The sequence below is a fragment of the Colobus angolensis genome, unplaced genomic scaffold (genome assembly GCF_000951035.1).
Source record: "Colobus angolensis palliatus isolate OR3802 unplaced genomic scaffold, Cang.pa_1.0 Scaffold344, whole genome shotgun sequence".
Taxonomy (NCBI): Eukaryota; Metazoa; Chordata; class Mammalia; order Primates; family Cercopithecidae; genus Colobus; species Colobus angolensis.
Genome location: NW_012116755.1, coordinates 1,849,843 through 1,868,111, shown reverse-complemented (window position 1 = coordinate 1,868,111; position 18,269 = coordinate 1,849,843). Strand labels below are relative to the sequence as shown.

At 40.2% G+C, this 18,269-nt stretch overlaps 1 protein-coding gene across 2 annotated transcripts in view; it reads right to left on the bottom strand.

The window, feature by feature from the left end:
• The window catches only part of LARS2 (leucyl-tRNA synthetase 2, mitochondrial), a 162,387-nt gene that overhangs the window by 122,141 nt on the left and 21,977 nt on the right, over positions 1-18,269 (bottom strand). For both annotated transcript variants that reach the window (XM_011952653.1, XM_011952654.1), the window contains 2 exons: positions 11,312-11,403; positions 8,732-8,792 (listed from right to left, as the gene is read on the bottom strand). In XM_011952653.1, the coding sequence (XP_011808043.1) occupies positions 8,732-8,792; positions 11,312-11,403 (153 nt within the window). The remainder of the gene's footprint in view (positions 1-8,731; positions 8,793-11,311; positions 11,404-18,269) is intronic.

Genomic DNA, 18,269 nt, shown 5'->3' with positions numbered 1-18,269 from the left:
AAAGAAAAGAAAAAAAGGCAGTAATGATCATAAATGTCAGAATAGTGGTTACCTATAGAAAGAAGAGACAGAGTTGTGACTGGAGGAGGACACATGTTGAGCCTCTGGGTGCAGATGTTTTATTTCTCAATGTAAGTAGTAGCTATACATTACTACAATGTATTAAGTTATATATGCATGTTTTATTCTGTGTCTATTTATGTCTAATATTTCACAGTAAAAGGAAGTTATTAAAAGTAAGTCTTGTATTTGCAAAACATTACCTAGTTTTTCCGAAATTTGTTTTTATTATTCATGTATGTTCTATCTTATGTCAGAAAGAATTGACGATGGGCCTGTACTTTGATTCCTACCTAATAAGGTTTGGAAGCATGATCATTCCTAAGGTTCCTTTTTCTGAATAGAAAAACAAAATCACAGACCTACGCATTCAGAAACTCTGAAGATGGGGCCAGAGATCTGCGCTTTAACAAGCCCTCTTGGTGATTCTGATGCTTGCCAAAGTTTGAGAACCACTGCTGTAACTATATGTAAAAATAATCCTTGTTGTTTTCATGGAGTAACAATCTCATCTTCAAGACCTTTTAAATACTGCTCCTGATGCACTCAAACCCCATCGTATCTGTATAACTGTGGTCTCCCATTCTATCAAATGTTGTACCTGGCTGATGTACAAGACTGAGCTGGAGGCCTGATTCAGTCAGGAAGAGAGAGATTTTGTACCCTTATTTTCTAAGGCATTTAAAAAGTAACCTAATCTTATGACAAGAAGCATTCCCTTGCAAGAAGCTGAAGCTGAGAGGGGCAACAGACCATGCCCACCAAATGTTAATAGCCAGATCCATCATCAAAACTGAGATCTCCAAGATGAGCGAAGATCCTGTCTCCTGAAAGCACTCAACAAGCATTACATCGGGAAATTCTATTCCATTAGCCAGAGTGTACATCCTTGATAGGGACGACCTGACTGGGCTCATGATCACCAGCTGGGACTGCGGACAAAACAAGTAACTTCCTTGAATAGCTACATTTGCTGAGCAGCCCCAGGAGACATCCCTCTTTAGTTAAGGCTGAAGGCTGAGAGAACACTATCCTGGCTGAAGTGATAAAAAACACATCTCACATGTTTTTTGACTGGCACAAAGCGGGCACAGCTCCTCATGAGGTCAACTGCAAGTGTACCATCTATTAACGAGATGTGGTCCCTGGCCTCAAGGTGACGGACTACACTACCCCTTGTGTGTCAACACCAACCATCTTAAAAATAGGTAAGCTGCCAAATCATTTCAGCTAAAACAAAGGTACTGCCTTTCCCCTCCGAACTAAAGGACAAACCTTTAGGAAAAGGTTAATTTCTGACTCTGAGGGAGAACAAGTCATCCAGAGCCGGAGATCTGCCAGACAAACTGTCTCACCTCCGAAAGCACTTGAAAGAGGACTGGGCGGGTCAAACACTTCGGGTGTCTGTGACACGTTGTCAAGGCAACCAGGGCTCCAAGCTCTTGCAAAGGGAATCTTCCCCACCGAGTTTTCATGCATTCACTTGCCCTTAAGTTCTTTTTGTTTTAAGCTATTCTTTAAATTCTTTTAAGATAAAAAACAGTAATGTCTTTCTATTATTCTGGAGGCTTCGTTATTAGTTCAAGCCTCCTATCAGAGGTCCAGTCCTCTATGTAAATAAGGTGTCAAGGTAGTAACGGCTTTGAAGTAATAATAATTTTCACTTTGTAATCATACAAATCATGCTGTCTTTTAAAATAAACTGAGGCAGACATGATTCAGAGTCTATATGTTTTGTATGGAAAGAGAGCACTGCTCCTAAACTACTGTAACAACATGACGGTGGGAAGAGAAGGCTAAGAGAAGTGCAGCCAATCAAACCCACAATATTAAAAAAAAAAAAAGAAAGAAAGAAAGAAAGAAAGAAAAAAAAAGACATAAGAAAACCAGAGAAATTTGCAAACTGAGATTCTGTCATGCTAAGGCATTATCATTAAGTGTTTTAGGTGTGATGATGGAATTGTGATTACACGAAAGCAAGCAAGCAAGACAGAGAAGAGCCTTCATCTTAAAAGCTACATGCTGCTATGTATTGTCTATTCAGCAACACCACATTCTTTACAGATGAAAGTTACATGATGGAGAGAAAGAAATAGAAGCAAAGATATATGGTGGGGAACATCACGAACCCCTCAATGTGCACCCTACTTTATACAGGCTATGAGGCACTAATGGACAAAACTTGGAAGGGCCTGAAGTCACCAAAAGCCTGTCCCAGTAAAAATTCTAATAGAGCATGGCTCTGATGTGGCTGTGCTGCTGATCACTTCCATTCACAAACTCTTCTGCAGCTCTGCGGATAACCACACTCTAAATCGCTCTTAGGCCACATGGCTTGCAGGGAAGAATGTGACCTCACGTTTTGAGTTTGTTTCAGTGAAAAATGGCCTTAGGGGGCAGCTTCTACTACACTTCCTCCGGCTGATAAAGCTCCAAATGGATACACTAGTCCCCCTCAATCAGGAAATGAGGGAAAATCTACAGGTACCTACGAAAAGATTCCAAAACAGACAAGAACACAGCATACCAAAGTTGTAAAAAACATTTATTACAGGAAACAAAAATAAATCTTCAAGGGCATCTCCTAGTATTTAGGAAAATTTCTGAACATATAAGGTCTATGAAGATAAATAAGATAGGAAAACAAGAAGGAAAATAGAGCATCTGGCCAAGAGGATTCAGAAAAAAAAATGGGAACTGAATGAGACAAGGAAAAATAATAATAAATCTAAAAATACAAAATTAGTATTTGTACTAGAAACCATAGAAAACCACACTGATTCTACAGAAATAGAATCAGTGGTATAAAAAGCAAACATGAAAAGTTCTTCCAGAAGGGAGAGAAGAAAAAGGAGACCAAAATCATGAGAGATAGTGATAACAATGGAAGACAATACAATGAGTATACAGACGGTGTTCTTGAGAAAGGGCTCCTCTAAAACCGTCACCATGAAAGACCTACAACTGTGCATCAAAAGTGGTCACTGAGCACCAGGCAAAATTAAAGTAAATGAATTGACACTGAGATGCACTCTGATGAAAAATGGAAAATGGCAAGGGCAAAGAAAAAACGAATAAAAAAACAAGCATCAAAATACAGATAGAAAGATTACTATATGAACAGAGACAATTCTGGCTGGCCTCAGACTTCTCCATCAAAATACAATGGATCAGGTGGTGGTGGTAATTAAATCATGTAGTACGTAACTACACATGTAATTAAACTACACATGTAATTAAATCATGTAGAACTACTACAACTGCTGCTGCTGCTGCTGCTACTACTACTACTACTAATAGTCCTTGACGTACAATGGTTAGACCTATATTTTGACTTTACAATAGTGTGGAAGTGATACACATTGAATAGAACACCAATAAATTACATAAGATATTCAACATTCAATAGTCACTATTATTACAAAATAGGCTTTGTGCTAGATGATTTTGTCCAACTGTAGGCTAATATAGGTGTTCTGAGCCTACTTAAGGTAGGCTTAAGTATTATGTTCATTAGGTTATGGGTATTAAATGTATTTTCAACTCTATGATATTTTCAACTTACAATGTGTTTATTGTGATGTAACCTCACTGCAAGTTAAGGAGAACCTATACTACTATACACACACAAATAGACACAAATGATTACATCTAAAAACTGGTGAAATCTGAATAAGACTTGCACTCTAGTTATTAATAACAGTATTGTACCGAAGGCAGCTTCCTCGTTTGATATTCTATTATAGTTATGTAAAATGTTATCACTGGGCAAAGCTGGGTAAAGAGCACACAGGATCTCTCTGTACTATGCTGGCAACTTCCTGTGAGCCTGTAAGTATTTTTTAAAAAGACAATAGATCAAAGTCTACTACAGAGATATGAAAGAAAAAAGATCATGAATGAAGGATTCTATATCCCAGTAAGTTGCTGTTTGTAGATGAAAGCAGCAGTCATTCTTAGTTATAAAAGTAGCCTGTGACACCTGGGCAAAGATCACACCAAACCAAGAGTTAAAACAAAGTTCTAAAAATGTTCATAAATGAAAAAATTTTAAATGAACAGTTGTCCTTTAAAAGATCTCCTCATAAACTCTGAAATTAAAGAGCATTAAAATTTAAATAATTGCTATGAATATGATTGTAAAACTGGAAGCGAATATCAAATGTAATGGTTAAGAAATGATACATGGCCGGGCACGGTGGCTCACGCCTGCAATCCCAGCACTGTGGGAGGCCGAGGCAGGCGGATCACAAGGTCAGGAGATCGAGACCATCCTGGCTAACATGGTGAAATGCCATCTCTACCAAAAATACATTTTAAAAACATTAGCTGGGCGTGGTGACGGGCGCCTATAGTCCCAGCTACTCGGGAGGCTGGGGCAGGAGAATGGCGGTGGAGTTTGCAGTGAGCCGAGATGGCGCCACTGCACTCTAGCCTGGGCGACAGAGCGACATTCTGACTAAAAAAAAAAAAAAAAAAAGAAATGATACATGATTAGAAAAATTGCAATGTAAGCGGCCGGGCGCGGTGGCTCAAGCCTGTAATCCCAGCACTTTGGGAGGCCGAGACGGGCGGATCACAAGGTCAGGAGATCGAGACCATGGTGAAACCCGTCTCTACTAAAAATACAAAAAACTGGCCGGGCGAGGTGGCGGGCGCCTGTAGTCCCAGCTACTCGGGAGGCTGAGGCAGAAGAATGGCGTAAATCCAGGAGGCGGAGCTTGCAGTGAGCTGAGATCCGGCCACTGCACTCCAGCTCGGGCGACAGTGCGAGACTCTGTCTCAAAAAAAAAAAAAAAAGAAGGAAAGAAAAATTGCAATGTAACAGTAAATCGGCCAAGCACAGTGGATCACTTGAGGCCAGGAATTTGAGACCAGCCTGGACACCATGGGCAAAACTCCGTCTCTTCAACAGTACAAAAATTAGCCTAGTGGTGCGTGCCTGTAATCCCTGCTACTGGGGAGGCTGAGGCACAAGAATCGCTTGAACCCAGGAGGCGGAGGTTACAATGAGCTGAGATTGCACCACTGCACTCCAGCCTGGGTGACAGACTGAGACTCTAAAAAACAAAAACAAAAACAATGAAACAGTAAATCAGGACTAACATCTCAGGATATACCCCCATAAAAACCAACAATAAAAAATCCCTGGAAAACAGATTTAGAAAATGGGAAATGTCAATTACCTGCTACTTTTCTTATCATACACGAGGGTCAAGAGAAATACACTGTTTTATTTTTTATGTTGATATAAATTATTTTTAAAAAGCACTCTGAAAGCTATCTTTTAGCAGATTGAATAATAGAATTAATATTTTTCAAGTCTCTGTAGATAAAAGAAAACAAAATCCAAAGGCAAGACATCATTTACAAAAAGAACTCTTAAACTACGTTTTAAAAAGTTTAATTAGAAAGTAAGTACCAGTTATGAAAATAAACACAAATAGCTTTTCACTTTCCTATTAAACACAAAGACTCCAAATTGCCCCAAAGAAGGTTTCCCTCATATATTTGCCCATCTTTTAATTTTTTAAATTAATTGTATCTATAAATGGTGTACCAATAGAAGTCAACAAATAAAGGCTAAAAGCTTTTTTTTTTTCAATGGACAAACATATCAGAAAAACAAACAACAGAAAGTGGGGATGGCACTGCTAATATCAGACAATGAGAGAAAACTTCTGTTGCCAAGTATTAAAAGCAATTGTAATTAAAACGAGTTTAGTCATGAAATAATAAATGGATCAAATGAACACAAACAGAACTTGGTGTATAATAATCGGATGAAATAACTTGGTCTACTATAAAGTTTGCATTTTAAATCAACAAGGAGAAAGGATTGTTTGAAAAAATTTTTTAAATCAACTGGTGATTTAGAAAAAGTAGTAATTCCTTGTCTTATCTCAAATACTAAAATAATTCCAGTTAAGTGTAAAACTTAAATCACAAAGGATCAGAAGAAAATATGTTATTTGTTCTATCTCAAAGAGGGTCTTTCTAAGCACATATCTGTGTGCTAATAATATTCCACTATAAACAAAATGCAAGGCAAATGACAGACCGAGGAAAAATATTTGTAACAGAAATCATTAAAAAAAGGACAAACACCTCCTACCTATATGAGAAAATACATAATTAGACCATTCACATACAAACCCCGTTCAAATTCAAACATCCATTAAACACTTTATAATCACTAACTTCATAATGAAGTTATGAAAAAACTATGAAAAAACTTCATAATCACTAACAATAAAGGAAATACACACAAAAACAACTGTATAACTTCAGAAAGGAAATTTGTATAGCCTTTATGGAGGATAATTTGGCAATAAATACTAAACTGTTCTTGACTTGAGAATTCATTTTAAGGAAATAATAAAATATGTATATAGATGGTTCCCAACTTATGATGGCTTGCCTTAACAATTTTTCGACTTTACAGTGGTGCAATGGTGTGAAAGAGATATGCATTCAGTAGAAAGCAGTATGATACTCTTGAGATGCTGGGCAGCAGCCCTGAGCCACGGCTTGCAGTTAGCCACACAATCAAGAGGGTAAACAACCGATACTCAGCAAAAGACTGTTGACAGATGATTTTGCCCAACTGGAGGTTAATGTAAGTGTCCTGAGTACATTTAAGGTAGGCTAGGTGAAGCTATGATGCTTAGATGTATTACATGCCTACAATATTTTCAATTTAGGATGGGCTTATTCAATTTAGGATAACCCCATTCTAAGTCCAGGATCATCTGCACTAAGATTTCTCCCTTAAGTGGGCGGAGGAGCACAGCAGTCATAACTTGGCCAATGGATCAGCCCAGCCTTGCCACTTGGGTGACCAGCAATAAAATAATGTCAATAAAAGTAACTGACTTTTAGAGCTTTCTAGGGATCCAAAGAGAGAATAAGGTCATACCTACTCTGTACCTGGCCCATGGTAAGTGTTCAGTAACAGACAATGGTAGCAGAAGTGATGATATATATCTACATCATTGCAATAGGGGTTCAAAATCCCTTATCTGAAATGGTGTCAGCCAAATGTGCTTCAGCATTAAGATCTTTTTGGAAATTAAAAGAAAATAGTGCATTTATCTAACTAGGTCTGGGATATTACTTGGTAATTTTACTATTCTTACAGTAAAATATATGAATATTCATTTTTAGTGAGAAATATCAGTTCAGTTCAGGTTTTGCAGTCAAATAAATTATGAAAAAACTTTCAGTTTTCAGAGCTTTCTGGACTTTGGATTTGCACAAGAAGGATTGAGAATCTGCATTTATAATAGAGAAACATTACAATCTATCTAAATATATAGTAAGAGATAGCTTAAATATATTATGATATATTCATAAAAAGTCACTTTTTCAAATAGTTAATGAGATATAAAAATGTTCAAGACAAAAAATATATGCATATTGATTTGAACTTTGTAAATTATATAAACGTTTATAATTCCAAAATAAAAGACTGCAAATTGTTAAATTAGCCACAATATGTTCTTTATACTTTTCTGTATTTTCTAATCCTCTATGAGGATTAGGAAAACAATCTAACAACTTTTAAATCACTTGTGGTTGATATTCCTGTGCAGGACTAGGCTAGTTATCATTCTAGAGGGTTACTGAGTCCACTTTTGCCCTCAAGGAATCAACGCTCTCATCCTGAAAGAGCTCTGGCCAATACTCAGTTCTCTCTGCCTGTGACTGTATTTCATCCTCTATGAGCGATTCCCTATTGGCACCTCAGGACAACTTGACTCTGGCGTGAGGAAATAATAATTCAGGGCTTATTCAAATGTGTTTGACTTTTGTTCTTTTTCACTGTACTCATCAAATTTCAATCATTTAAGAAATTGTTGGGGGAGGGATGAGGAGCCCTCATTTGGATTTGTTCCCCTGCTTCTCATAAAGAAAATGATACAAACTTGACAGGCCCAGCAATGAAAATCCCAATTGTTTTGTGGAGTAAATGGGATGTTAAGAGGAACTGTGGCATTGGAAGGGGCCCTTCGTGGAGGACACAATCAACAGTCCATCCTACCCAACAGACTAGTCTTCAATGTCTAAAAGGCGGGCCTTGGGCCAGAGCTTTGAAGGGCCCAGTTCACAATATGTTTGCAACACATGAGTGTTCCAAACAGCCGGGTGGTTTTCCATGAACTCCTGGTGGGTCTGGAATTCTCCACTGATTTAATGTACAGTTTGAAAGTGTCTAACACCAAAAGATTATATGTGACAGAATAATTATGGGCTGTTATGAGCCTCACTTCTGAACTTGGAACAAAAGATAAATAAATGGTCAATCAATATCTATTTACCACAAGGACCAGATGGATTGATATTTAATCACTTAAACATAGATTCCAACAGTCTTTTAGAGCTATTGCTTAGAACTAGAGAAATCCTTGTGCAAAGCTTTTGCCACACAGAAATCATGGCCAACTCTAAAGTTAAATAGGAAGTTAACTCTCAGTTTAATCCCACAGAAAATTACTTGTTTTCAAGCAAATTATCCACTCAGGACACTTTTTTGAGGAGTGCTAATCCTTCCCTCCTGCTTCCTGCCTCCCACCCTTGCCTTCTCCCAACTCAAAGAGGAAGAGGAGTGCTCCATGCCATCAGGACCGTCCTTAAAATGATGACCTTTCAGGAAAAAGAGTTGACTTACCCTATCCCAGCTGAAACACAGGCCCAGTCGATCAAGCTGTTTCCTCATGTGTTTAATATTACTGTGAAACAATGGGAAAAAGGTTTGGTTTTTAGAGGGGGGATTAAAGCCATACACAAACTACACTTTGAGAACGTAAAGGAAAACTGAAAAGTCTAAATTACACAAATGGGCTTTAAGTGTTGCTTTCCCCTAGCAGAAAAATCAACCACTAAGAATCAGCAAAAAATACCAACAGATTAGAAGACGCCCATTATTTGGACACATACACAATCCATTAGAAACCACAATGGTCTCTAGCCTTGAGGACTGCCCCCTCCCCTGGCCATTCAAATAGGCAACCCCTTTGAGATGTACACTGCTGGGCCATCCAGATGTCAATATTCTGTAAGCATTTAAGCCATATTATTTAAGCCAAGCATTTATAAGTTTAAAAGTGGCTGAAAAAAAAAGGCTTAATGTATAAATTGTGGGAATCCAAAAGAAATCACACTGCTCTGTTAATCAAAACGTAAATCCTAAAACCTAAAACTATCCACCATCGAGAAATAGGGAGATAAATGGGTAAACAAACTTATAATATAACACGGAATAAAGAAATAAATCATTTTCTCTTTCTTTTTTTAAACAAAAAGGACTAATTCATTTCTACTGCATCCTCTTTTAGTTTCTAGCAGACTAAAAATATGAAAAACCATGAAAAAGTCCTCTGTGTAATCTCTGATTAGCTAATGACAGCTTATTTAATCCAAGGCCCTATGCTAAGCACTTTGCAGAGAAGTGCTTAATCTTCATCCAATCACATGAGATAGGAACTATGACTATCCCTCTTTTACAGATAAGTAAACTGAAGCACAGATAAGTAAAGAGAAGTTAAGTAATTTGCTCAAGGTGATCTGCTGGCAAGAAGGGAAGGCAGGATTTGCACCTAGGTAGCCTGGCTCAGGGGCCATCATCTTAACCACTATTCCCTAGTAGAGAGGCTGGCAAACTTTAAAAGGGCCAGATGATGAATGCTTTCAGCTTTGTGAGCCAATCAATCTCTATCACAACTACTCAGCCCTGCAACTGTCTCACGAAAGCAGACATGGACAATATGTAAACAAATGGATTTGACTGTGTTCCAATAAAACACAGATTTACAGAAACATGTAAGGCCAAATTTAGCCCACAGGCCATAGTTTGCCAACTCCTGATCTAGCTTATATCAAACATAAGCCATGTTTGATCCACTTTATTTGAATCATCATTTCTTCCTCTTTTTTTACTCACTAGATAAAATCTAGTGATAAAATTAATTAATCTAGAATTAAACATTACTAGAAAAGCAGAAGCTAGGGGTTAGGAAGAAAAAAGAGACCTGGATGACAGAGTATGGACAGAAGTATAGTAGACATTTTTACAATGTATCCTTGGGTAAACTAGAACAAAGAGAGGTAAGAGACACTGGGTACAGGCTCTAGAACTGCCCTTCTGTCTCTCTAAGGGGTGGCATGGGGAAGGGTCCCAGGACTTTGTGAAATGAGCTGATGCAGTGGTCCCAGAGGACTCTGCCAAGTTCTAGGGTGAGGACCTCAGGACTTTAGCAGGAGGGAGAGGAAAGAGCACAGCTGGCCCACGTGTAGTGGAAGCCTGAGGCTGGGGTGGGATTGGGAGTGTGTTCCGCCTTCGAGAAAACCACGCCCAGAATAAAGTGGCCATATATTTCTACATGGAATGCCTAAGTTCCTCTTGCTTCTGAATGGCGAAGGCAAAAAATAAACTGAATTTTCAGAGAAAAGTATAATGTAGTATTTGGATATATTAAAACTACGGTCAAGAAGACCAGAAGCATTATAGAAATTTAACAAATGCAACCCTCTTCTTTTTCCTACCGAACATAAATACTCAAAGGAAAAATAACTGTAAATAACAAAGCATCAAAATGAACACATGAATAAATATCCAAAACCCTCTTTGAATATTTCTTAGATAAGGATACAATGTGTTAAAAGACAAACACCAGGCCGGGCGCAGTGGCTCACGGTTGTAATCCCAGCACTTTGAGAGGACAAGGCAGGTGGATCATGAGGTCAGGAAATTGAGAACATCCTAGATAACACGGTGAAACCCCATCCCTACTAAAAATACAAAAAAATTAGCTGGGCGTGGTGGCGGGCACCTGTAGTCCCAGCACTTTGGGAGGCCAAGACAGGTGGATCACGAGGTCAGGAGATCGAGACTATCCTGGCTAACACGGTGAAACCCCGTCTCTACTAAAAATACAAAAAAATTAGCCGGGCGTGGTGGCGGGCGCCTGTAGTCACAGCTACTCAGGAGGCTGAGGCAGGAGAACGGTGTGAACCCAGGAGGCAGAGCTTGCAGTGAGCCAAGATGGTGCCACTGCACTCCAGCCTGGGCAACACAGCAAGACTCTGTCTCATAAAAAAAAAAAAGACAAACACCAATATATACAATCCTGTTTATCTCTTGGTAAGCTGCAGTGTTTGCTTTGCTTTCTATTTTTTATGAACAGGTTAAAAATAATTTTTAAGGTTTTTGTATGCAAGTATTTGAGTATGCATGCCTGTTAACATTTACCTTTGTGTCCAACTTTCTGGATGTAGATTCCTCTCGATTGCGGCATTTTCAGCAGGCAATCCAAAAGCATCCCATCCCATGGGGTTGATGACCTAGGACCCAGAAGAGAAACATCAACCATGGCAAATCACTTAAGAACTCCACTGGTATTCTCTTCTAGGGCAAACTCAGCACTCTCTCCTGCTAACATGCCTTATCCTTTGCTGGATAATTTCAGGTTATGCATCTGACAGCCAGCTGGCTACCTATGACCTAACCACAGAAGACAATTTAGAAGGTTATATGCCAAACTACCAATAAGTTACCTCTGAGGAAGTGTTTTCATGAGTACTTTTTATTTGCCTCTTCTTTTCTATAGTCTCTATATTGAACCCAAATTGTTTTTCTGAAATTATAAAGAGTTTCTTTCAGTTTCAAATATATATATATATTTGTCCAATATGGTAGCCACTAGCCACACATAGCTATTATATTTAAACTTAATTAAAATTAAATAAAATTTAAAATGCAGTTCTTCAGTCTCACCAGCCACCTTTCAAGTATGCAGCAGACACATGTGACTGTTGGACTCTGAACCAGATAGTGCAGATATTGGATATTCAAATCATGGCAGAAAGCGCTACTGGACAGCGCTGCAGAGGACATGCATAATGACCACACTGGTGGCTCTAGGCAGTCCCAGCTCTACCCAGACCTAAGAAAGTCCATCCCAACCCTCCTCAGTGGCCTGGGCCTGTCCCTTTCTCACGGCTTGCCTGAATCCAGCACACAGTCCCTCTTTAATGTACATCATTCAGCACCCTGCTCCATTTTGCTCCAGACACGAGAGTTTCACGCTTCTTTCTTCTATCTCTCTCTCCCCTGATTGAGACAACACTCTTTTGAATGGCCCACTACCCATTTCTTCCTGAAGTTCATCACTTTCTTCTCTTTTTTCCCCCCCCAGGACAATGTGTCACTCTGTCACCCAGGTTGGAGCGTCTCCTGGGTTCAAGCAATTCTCCCACCTCAGCCTCCCAAGTAGCTGGGATTACAGGTGTGTGCCACCATGCCCAGCTACTGAAGTTCATCCCTTTCTTCCCTGCCAGCAAGAAAGGGAAACCCCCACCCTACCCAAACAGCCAGATAGATGAAAGCTAAGAAAAATACACAGGAACACAGCAGAAAAGGTATTCAGAGAATTACTTTTGAGACCGGATAAAAGTAAGGTTTTGGACCAAGCCCTATACAGCATTTACACTAAATTTTTATATATATATATATATGTATATATATATATGTATATATATTAGACAGAGTCTTGCTCTGTTGCCCAGGCTGGAGTGCAATGGCACAATCTCAGCTCACTGTAACCTCTGCCTCCCAGGTTTAAGTGATCCTCCTGCCTGAGCCTCCCGAGTAGCTGGGATTACAGGCACACACCACCACGCCTGGCTAATTTTTGTATTTTTAATAGAGATGGGGTTCCACTGTGTTGGCCAGGCTGGTCTCGAACTCCTGGCCTCAAATGATCCACCTGCCTTGGTCTCCCAAAGTGCTGGGAATACAGGAGTGGCCACTGAGCCTGGCCTAAAATAGCCAATATTTTAAAATTAATTGCAAACCACTAGCTATGCTTTTGGTATAAGAAATGTTCCATGTGTAGGTTCCTCTTTTCTCCTCAGTTTCGTCATCTGTAAAATGGGGATGATAGCATAACTACCTCACTGGATTACTGTGAAGATTAAATGAGTTAATTTAAGAAAAGCAGGCCACGCGCGGTGGCTCAAGCCTGTAATCCCAGCACTTTGGGAGGCCAAGGCAGGCGGATCATGAGGTCATGAAATCGAGACCATCCTGGCTAACACGGTGAAACCCTGTCTCTACTAAAAATACAAAAAAAATTAGCCGGACGTGGTGGCACATGCCTGTAGTCCCAGCTACTCAGGAGGCTGAGGCAGGAGAATGGCATGAACCTGGGAGGAGGAACTTGCAGTGAGCCAAGATCGCGCCACTGTGCTCCACACTCCAGCCTGGGCGACAGAGCAAGACCGTCTCAAAAAAAAAAAAAAAAAAGAAAAGTGCCGAGAATAGTGCCTGCCACGCAGTAAAGTGCTGTATATAAGGCCACTAGCATTATTATTTCTAAAGAGTACTGCTCTCTAATCACCTTCTAGAAGATATTTTCATTCTCCAAAGAACAAGGAATCACTAATCTTCAAGACAGAGAAGCTTTTGAAATATATCCTCTACCCCCAACCCCTTATTTGACTGTTCAAGCAACTGTGGCCCAGCAGGAGTGAGTAGCCTAGAAGCAATTACTTTAAGCAAGCACAGACCAATAAGGTATTCTTGTCTGCAAATGAGTGGCCAGTTGCAGCTGAGCCAGCAGCCTCACTATCAAGTTCTCTCAAACTAACTACGTGCCAGGAGCAGGAAAAATGGTTTGACACATCTGCTGTGACATCAGGGGACAGTCTCAGCAAGCCAGGCTCCCTGACCCTATCAGGAAAGACACCCTGTTTACAAAATTCAGTCCCCTGCCATTCTCTGAAACTAAATCCAGCCACAAAATCACAGACGCCACTTCTTTTCGAAGCCTGCCTGTGGGGAAGGACTGACCAAGAAGACTCTGATATTTCTATTATAGAAAACAGCCCATTCCAGTTGACCCTCTTATGTCCTATCAAGTTCATGGGCTGTCAACCTGGGGTTTTTATTTTGCTGCCTTTTTTTTTTTTAAGAGACAGGGTCTTGTTTGGTTGCCCAGGCTGGAGTGCAGTGGCGCCACAATTAGCTCACTGTAACCTCTAACTCCTGGCTGCAAGCTATCCTTCTGCCTCCCAAAGTGCCAGGATTACAGGCATAAGCCATTGTCCCCAGTCCCTTACTTTGCTTTTTGATCATGCAGAGAAGCTGGGCTTATGTTCACACACATTTCCTTAAAATAATGACGAATACTCAGAGGCACTTACTGGTACCACCTCACCACACACGCATATCAGAATGGGACATTTTCAACTAAAGAAAATAGGTCTTATTTTCTTCCATAATTATATATTCACCATAATTTGGTATGTAGAGAAAAACAGAAGAAAATAAGACTCACCTGTTATTCTACCATACAGCCATACATACCAGTTACATGTGGTCAATTTGTATCCAATGTTTAAAAATTGAGAATATATGATTTATATATGTATTTTATCTCCTGTTTTTTCACTGTACATGCTATCAATGCATTCTGTTAGTGACTGCTTTGGCCAGCTATATTTGTTTTCCTAAAAGTTATTTCCATTTTTCACCATTATAAAAAAGGCCAGGATGAACACTCTTGGGCATAAATCTTTGTATATACACTTAACATTTCCTTTAGAAAAATTTCTAGAAGTGCAACTACAGGGTAAAAGGGTATGAAGAATTTTAAGACGTTTGACATATACAGCCAAATGACATTCCCAGAAAGACTGCAGCAAACCACACTTCCACCTGCATATGAGCACCTGGAGTTTTCCTCCATCTTTATGTCCAGCTCAAGGACTCTCCAAGGTGCACACTAGTACTACCCACTGGCCACCTCTGCCTCAGGTCCCATAAGCACTTATACTTCAGAGTGTCCCAACCTAGGTGCATCTTGCAATCCCAGTCACCAGATCTGTTCTCTCCTAAGCCCCTGTCTTAGAAGGCAGCAATAAGAGAACACGCATACCCCTTCCAGTGGTTGGAGTCACTTACCTTAAAGGCATACTTCCATTATGCACATTAATATTTTTAAGTTGTTTTTTAGTAGTCTGATGAAACAATTCCATCTAAAGAACTGAGACCATCTCTCTAAAATAAAGCTGCTCTTACTCCTTTGGCTAGTGCACAGCAAATGCTAACAAAGGCTTGTTCTCCAGGAGCCTGCTGAGGGCAAATGTCCTAAATCCAACTCTGCCCATTTACTATAAGTGGAGCCTGAGGCACATTACTTATTCCGAGTCTCAACTGTAAGTGGTGACTGAAAGCAGCCACCCTGAATTATTAAGCATGATATGCTCATGATGTCCGTGGCGTATCTAGCATGGTGCCCAGCACAGCACAGGCACCCAATAAACGGCAGCACTTGCTGCTGTGGCCGCTGCGGCTGTCTGCTTTCTTGACCTTGAGCATCTCACAGCATTGCACATCACTGATTACCTTACCACAATTTCAGCCTCCATCTCTTTGGCCACATTTAATATAGTTGCTTTCTGACAAGAGGATGGAAGATATTAATACCTGAATGTCACACAGATCCTCACACATACATGTACATTCCTAAGGGTGGGTTACTTGTGACAAGCCTCTGCAGAAAGTTGGTCCTAGGCATTGGAAGTTCTTACCCAAACCAAACAGACCACGCAGGCTCAAACGGCCAGTCAAGTACTTGGCCCCCTTTTCAGTAAAAGAGGCCCAGCAGTTCTTCTTTCCTGAATAATTAATGATTGACATCAGGTGCTTCGATTAAAAGCAGCCCGGCTGTTCATGCCACAGCTGATTGGACCAGAAGCAGTCCATCAGCAGAAGGCAGCCGCCTGTGCACTGGAAGGACGGGGCCTGCTTCCAATTGCCCCAGGCAAAGACTCTGCCCTACAGTGGACTTTGCCATATTGAAGGTGGTGGTGGATGTGACTCACTCACAACTGCTTTCTGGAAGGGATATGTGCTTAGTGAACAAGCAGTCCTGTGGACCTCTCAAGCTTGCTGTTGCCCCAGGGAGGCTGGCTTGCCGCATCCTATGCTGCATTTCCCAGTCTTGGGAATCTGGGACACCTTGGATTTCCAGGCTGGGATGATCCCAAGCTACTATCTTCAATTCCTGCATCCACACCCATCCTGAGGTCAGTCAGAATAGGCTGCTTTTCTTTTTACATAAGTTGATTTTTTTTCAAATTACAAACATAATACAAGCTTAATTTAACAAATGAAATGGCACAATACAATGATAAATAAAGGCAAAGTTGATTTTTAACTCCTGGTCACTACTCGTCAATGATGTAACCAATAATGCCAGCCTTTGTTTCCTTCCACATCTATCTCCCCACTCAAATACATATATACAAACATATGTACACATACATAGGAGCCTGCTTATTTGTTTTCATGAAAATAAAACCTTTGCAGAGAAAGGGGAATGCTTACACACTCTTGGTGGGAGTGTAAATTGGTTCAACCATTGTGGAAACTAGTGTAGGGATTCTTCAAAAAGCTGAAAACAGAATTACCATTTAACCCAGCAATCCCATTACTGGGTATATACCCAAAGGATTATAAATTGTTCTGTCATACAGACACATCCACACATATGTTCACTGCAGCGCTGTTCACAATAGCCAAGACTTGGACTCAACCTAAATGCCCATCAATGGTAGACTGGATAAAGAAAATGTGGCACATTTACAGCACAGAGTACTATGCAGCCATAAAAAAAAGAACAAGATCATGTCCTCCGCAGCAACATGGATGGAGCTAGAGGCCATTATCCTCAGCAAACTAATGCAGGCCAAAAACCAAATACCCCATGTTCTCACTTACAAGTGGGAGCTAAATGATAAGAACATACAGATACAAAGGGGAACAACAGACACTGGGGCCTACCTGAGGGTGGTGGGTGGGAGGAGGGAGAGGAGCAGAAAAAATAACTATTGGGTACTAGGCTTAGTACCTGGGTCACAAAATAATCTAGGTATAAACTCTAGCATGAGTATACCTATATAACCTGCACATGTACTCCCAAACCTAAAATAAATTTTTTTTTTCAAAGTTAAAAAGATTACTTTAAAAAGAGAAAGGAAATAGAAATGATTATACACATTATTTTATGGCCTTGTTTCATTTAACACTATATCAGGGACATCTGTACAAAATATGTATGTGTGCATTGTGGGAGTTCAGTCAGGCTGGTGGGAAAAACTTTAAGATGAAGTTATAGGATATAGACACAAATCTTCTTGGAAGGCTGGAAGGTTCTGCAAAAGTCTCAGGATAGGGTTATGGCTGAAAGCAGCCTAATCCTTGAGTAAACGGCTTAAAAGTAGGTATAAAGGAATGTAGAATAGTTTATCTAAATAGCTTGTTTACTCATGTGGTCCTAAGACCAACCTTTGATCAACCTCGGGTGCATAACTGCTCTCTACTCAGGGTGTTGGCAACCAGGTCAATTATCCTATAGTGGTATTTACTCAAAGCCTTTGTCATTAAATGTATGCTGAATAAATGCTAGCAGGGCCACTGAGTCAGGACCTCGGCTGCAAGTCTTTCCGCACTCTCCATGGAGTCTGTAAGTGGCCCAGATGCTCAGCCAGACTGACAGGCATAATAACTGTGTCAGTGTAGGTTATTCATTTGTTGCTAGGTCAGGGTCTATGGGTTAAACCCCCGCAGTGCATATATGTCTTTTCTAAAAATTCTAACATTCCCTGAGTATATCTATTCTATGCAGTTTTATGAAACTGACTGGACATATCCCAATCCAGTCAAGACTTGAGGTCTCTTTTCCTCTTACTAAATGTGGCAGGCCCAAAGTGTTTCACCCTCTCAAACAGCATCTTCCCCTTCTAGGAAACTGTTCTGCGTCCAACTTAATACAGTGTTAGTGCAAACTGCCAATCTTAAAAACCCATCCCCCTCACTGCAGAGAGAGGCAAGTGCCTGAATCTTTCCCAAGACAGCTCTAGGCTGTACGGAGTAAAGCGGAACGCTGGAGGAAGAGAGGACTCTCTTTTCTCCTTGGTCAGAAGCCATAAGGGCTTCAGGTGGCTCTGCCCCCCAGCTTGTAGAAATGTCTGAGCAAATAAAGCTGGCACGTGGAGAGAAGCAGAAACAGGAAATGGAGAGAGACTGGGGAAATTGGTGTACTTCAAGGACCTAGTGCCAATACCCAGTGGGCCCAGCTCCTACATTTCCTTTGATTCTGTGAGTTTCAGGATCTGAAAAAAAAAAAAAAAAAAAAAAAAAA